At 41.6% G+C, this 5,530-nt stretch overlaps 1 protein-coding gene across 1 annotated transcript; it reads right to left on the reverse strand.

Annotated features, from left to right (window-relative positions):
• Positions 1–700: 700 nt before the first annotated feature.
• On the reverse strand, positions 701–1,681 carry LOC112084597. The gene is made up of 2 exons (XM_024153820.1): positions 1,667–1,681; positions 701–1,570 (listed from the first exon to the last, which is right to left on the reverse strand). The coding sequence occupies exons 1-2, from the start codon at positions 1,679–1,681 to the stop codon at positions 701–703; spliced, it is 885 nt and encodes a 294-aa protein (XP_024009588.1).
• Between the last annotated feature and the right edge of the window lie 3,849 nt (positions 1,682–5,530).

The following is a 5,530-nucleotide window of genomic DNA, read 5'->3' on the forward strand; positions in this document are numbered from 1 at the left end:
TTGGAAGTTTCCTTTTTCTATTTGGAAACTTTCTTTTTTCATCCGAACTCAGGATCTTTCTCGATTCCTTTGAGAAATTCCGACCGACTTTGGCTTATCGAGCCGTGTTCGGCCCAGGAGCTCGCCCGGCCCAGTCCTCCCGGTACAATTCCTTCATAAACCAGACTTAATTCATGCCGATCTCAATTTGTACCGGAGAAAACCAGGAGTGCGGTTTTCACCTCCAACAGTACTTAAAAGCTTCACTTATTTCTTTTTGTTTACAATACATCAAGATTCCTTTTTAAGAGTAAATAGTATATAAGGATAGTTTACTTTTATCTTACATTCAAAATCTGTAACACCATCCAATTTATATAGCAACAGTACAAAACTGCAAATCATAACATTTTTTGAAAATTAATTTATATTATTATTTGCAAAAATTTATGAGTTTTCAGAAAATTTATGTATCGTTTTCAGAGTGATTTATGAGTTTTTTGTGTTGACATGTTGTGTGTTTATTTTTCGTTCTATGTGGCATTTTTTATCAATTTTAATTGATCGTTAATTAATCATATGTGTACTTTAAAGCAACATGGCAAATTTTGTTGTAATTATTTTTTTTGAATGAATGTTAAATTTATTCAGAACAAAAAAAACGTTTTTACATCAGTGATGCGAGCAAAGTTCTAAAAACCAAACATAGAACAAGATTTAATTAAGCTGATGTGGGATCTAAGTAAACAGATCGTGAGCTGATCCAAAGCTGGTATCCGTCTTCGTACTTGTGGTTTCCTTGCATTCGTATGGAGTTGAACCTATTCCTCATCCCCTTGTCGATTCTCTGGATGAGCTGAGTCGAGGTAGTGGAGGGTTCGCCGTGCCGTCTTCCATTTCGTTCACCCCATATTTGGTAGAGGGTGAGATGGAAAAGATACTTCTGCGTGAAGCTTATCAGGAGATTTTGCTGCTGGTGAGTGAGAAAATCCATTAGAGTCTCCCAGTCACAAGAGAATTTCGGTCCAAAAAGTCTGCTTGCTAGTTCAGTCCACACATGCGAAGTATATGGACAATCAAAGAATAGATGATCTCTACTCTCTAAAGGATGAAGACAAAATACACACGAAGTATGGAAGTTGACGTTCCAAGATAAAATCCGATCCCCTGTTGGAAGGCGATTTAAAATCGCGATCCATACCTGAAAAGCACACTTGGGGGTGTTGAATCTGAACCACACTACTCTGCTCCAAGGAACCAGAGATCGTGCCTGTCTGATCTGATCCCAAGTTCTATCTGTTCGAAAGATTGATTTGTACTCATCATCTTTATACCTCCAGAGTACAACATCATCTTCGTCTGGTTTGTGGCGGGTGCGAGCAGCTTCAATCTCATCTTCAATACGATTGAAGATTGGGTATCGGTGTCTTCGTCTTCGGTGGGAGCTTACAGCTGTGGCGACTGTTGCCTTGGCATTCAATCCAAGGTCTAGATGACCTCTTTCCCCTGTCAAATCCTCCAGAATACCAAGAGAAGACCATTTATCAAGAGAAGACCGTTCTTTATCTCCATCCGCAGAAAATCCTTTGCTCTGTTTCAAATTTTAAGTATCTGTTTCCACATCCAGGAGCCTGGTGAAGAGCTTGTGGGATCTTTTATTGCCCAAATCGATGATCCTTGAATGAACCTGGAGTGAATCCATCGCACCCAAAGAGATGAGTTTGCAGTTAAAATCCGCCAGAGCAGCTTGAGGACACAGACATCATTCGCATCTCTAATGTTTTTAAGCCCTAGACCCCCTTCTCTCTTCGGTGTACACACATCAATCCAGGCGACCTTTGCCTTTTCGGTATTGAGTTCTGGTCCTGACCAAAGGAAAGTTGAGCATATGCTCTCAATTTCATCAATACAGCCTCTTGGAAGACGATATGCTGATATCCAGAAGTTCGTTAAGCTTGATATCACAGAACTTATCAACTGTAGTCTGCCAGCAAAGGAGAGAAATCAAGATTTCCAGGAGTTCACTCGTCTTCTGATTCGATCAATTAGTGGAGCATAGTCTGCTTTGGTCATCTTCTTTGTAAGTAGAGGAAGACCTAAGTAACAAACCAGAAGCGTTCCGGCTAAGAATGGTACACTTTCCAGAGTTGCGATTCGCATTTCGTCCTTAACTCCTGCGAGATATACAGTTGATTTTTCCAAACTGATCTGTAGACCTGATACTTTAGCGAACTCGTCAAAAACCCCAATGATCCCCTCCATTGAGCGCAAACTGCCATCTGAGAAAACCATTAGATCATCTGCGAAACAGAGATGTCTGAGGTTAAGATCCTAGCAATTAGGATGATAACCAATTCGCCGGTCCACTGCAGCTTTATCCATCATCTTAGAAAGAACATTCATGCATATGAGAAAGAGGTAAGGAGATAGAGAGCATCCTTGCCTTAAGCCATGTTTGCTTCCAAAATACCCAGCCAATTCTCCATTGACCTGAACAGAAAAAGATGCTGAAGAGATACACAATCTTATCCAGTGAACAAACTGAGTAGGAAAATCCAGGGCTCTGAGGATGTTAAGTAAAAACTCCCATTGCACTGAATCGAACTCTTTCGAAATATCAATCTTCATAGCAGATTGAGGCGAGATAGATTCTTTATGATAGTCCTTGACTAGCTCAGAAGCTAATAGCAGATTCTCGATAAGGAGCCTATCATTAACAAACGCTGTTTGGTTTAGTGCAATGAATTGGGGAAGAATGAGCTTCAATCGATTTGCTATGATCTTAGATATGACCTTATACGACACATTGCAGCATGATATCGGCCTATAAGCTTTCATCTCAATAGCCTCCTCTTTCTTCGGAATAAGAGCAAGTATTGTCGAGTTAATGCCTTTAGGCAAAAAACCTTTACCAAAGAAAGACTGAACGCTGATGACAAAGTCTTTCCCGATAATAGGCCATGCTTCCTTGTAAAACTCGACAGTGTGGCCATCCGGTCCTGGTGACTTGCCGCCTGCCATAGCAAAGAGAAAAACTTGTATTTCTTTTCCAGTCACTTCCCGAGTTAAGAGATCTTGGTCCATGGCTGAGCATTTGAAATTTAACAGATCTGCTATTGCTTCCTCGTCAAGCTGCTCCAAATTTTGTGGCTCCTTATTTAAGAAAGCTTCAAAAAAATTTGCAGCCTCTGTTTTAAGTTCCTCCTGACCTGTGATCAACTCCCCCGAGACTGTTCTGATCTCTCTAATACCATTCCTCGCTTCTCTAGCTTTGACAGCGCAATGAAACGCTTTTGTACAGCGATCCCCAACATTGAGCCAGTGCATCTTGGATTTCTGTTTCAAGTATCCTTCTTCTAACTTTGCAAGATGCTCCCATCGTTGTTGTGCTTCTTTCTCCATCTCCTGGTTACTCTGATTTGGTGTTGACAAGGTTATCTCTTGTCGCTCACACAATATAGTATGACTCTCCTTAACTTTGTTTGATAAGTCATTCATGTGCTCTCGCGAGATTTTCCGGATAGTGCCTTTCAATTCTTTTAACTGTTTCGAAAACCGAAAAAGAGCTGAAGTAGAGATGAAGAGTGGTGGCTTTGAGCTCCAGTAATCTGCAACTTTCGTCTTAAAAGACGGGATGGAAGCGACCACATTTGCGAACTTAAACGGTCTATTCTTTGCAACTAAAGTATTGGTTTGAATATGAACTCGACACCGGAGATGGTCAGAGCATCCACCCGGTTCAAAGATACAATAAAACGAGGGAGTTGACATCAACCACACATCATTAACCATAACTCTGTCCAGTTTCTTACAAATAAGATCAGTAGCTCGTTTGTTTCCCCAAGTGAATAACGGCCCATGGAACCCATATCAGTTAGACTGCAATCTCGTATCGTATCCTGAAACTCAACCATACCAACTTCTGAACCCGAAAAAGAATCAACATTGGAACGTTCCTCTGAGGATGCAATTTCATTAAAATCACCCATAACTACCCATCGTAGTTTTCGTAGAATGGGAGAGGCTGAGTGAGCTCTCAAGTCTTCCCACAAGCTACGTCGTTCGTCTTCATAATTAGACGCATAGACATACAAACACGCAAATTCATCGTCCTCTCCATGCAGTTTTACAAGAATTGTGATCAGCTGGGCACTCTTGAAAACAGGAGTTACCCTCACCGAATCTTTCCAAACAATCCAGATTCACCCTAGCCTGTGACGTTCATAATTGTTCATGAATGACCAAACTTGAAACACCGACGCCAGGATGCGTTCTGATTTTGCCTCTTTTACACGCGACTCCAGCAACACTCCAAAATCAAACTTATGTTTGCCGCACCAATCTCTAACTACGCTATGTTTATTTACTTGGTTAATCCCTCTGATATTCCAGAAGAAGCTTGTCATTGGTGATGATTATTGGGTTTGCGATTCCTCTTCTTAGCCGATTTCTTCTTGTTGGAAGATTTCAGCGAGGAAGAAGTTTGCGTTGGCTTACTGTTTGTAGTTGCTGCTTTCGAAGCTCTAGGAAGAAGAGCACGAGTGCCCACTCCCTTTGAAACCTCTGCAACGGTCATTGATGGATCACCTACTGTTATCTCATTAGCAGGAAGCTTCTCATCATCCCCTGAGCCAACCGACTCATTGTGTTCCAAAGTCTCAGCGTCCTCATCTGATAGCGACAAATACCTTGAGTTTGTCACAATTTCGAGGTCCTCTGCAACTTTACTTTTCTGTTTACCAGCTTTGTTTGGAGAAACACTGACCCAATCCTCTGTTTTCCCACCTTTAGGCTCTTCAACATTGGTTTTAGGAGTGCTGATTTGCGGCCCTTCTGCTAAACCTTTTCCTGATTTAGTCCGACTTGTTTCACCTTCAACTTTTTCACTATCAGCATTCTTCCGAGGAGTAGTACTGACGGAGATAACGTTTGCAACTGCAGGTACTGTAGTATTCGGGGATACCTGCAGAGGTAACTCTCTTCGCATGATTTCTTTAGAACCTGGTTCTAAAAGACATTCCCTGTTAAGGTGTCCCCAAGTGTTGCACAATGTGCATCTTGGTGGTAACCAAGGAAACTCATATTGGACACAAGCTTCCTTGCCATTCTTAAGCTTGAAACAGAAAGGGTCTGGAAGTTTATCCGTCAAATTCACTTCGACAAAAACTTTTGCTTCCTCAAAGTTTTTCGCCCACAATGTGTCCGGATGAAGCTTTTTCGGAACTCCAAAGGGACTAGTGAGGAAACTAAGGCCACCCCAAGAATAGAGAGATCTCGGAACATTCTTGAGTGTGACCCACATTGGAACCGTTTTGAGCTCAGGCTGAGCTTCCTCTGCAATAGGACTCCACTTTGACACTATCATTGCCACGTTTTTAATGTTCCACATTCTTTGATTTAAGACTCGTGCTCTGGTTCCCGCATCGTTGATACGAAATTTCACAGTCGTCTCGTTCACCACAAATACTTCAATGTTGGTTGATTTGTTACCAATGTTCCAAATTTTGTTGACAATCATATGGATTGAACCCACGTGTGGAGCTTTATTGAG

Source organism: Eutrema salsugineum, unplaced genomic scaffold (genome assembly GCF_000478725.1).
Source record: "Eutrema salsugineum unplaced genomic scaffold, Eutsalg1_0 scaffold_4, whole genome shotgun sequence".
NCBI classification, from domain to species: Eukaryota; Viridiplantae; Streptophyta; class Magnoliopsida; order Brassicales; family Brassicaceae; genus Eutrema; species Eutrema salsugineum.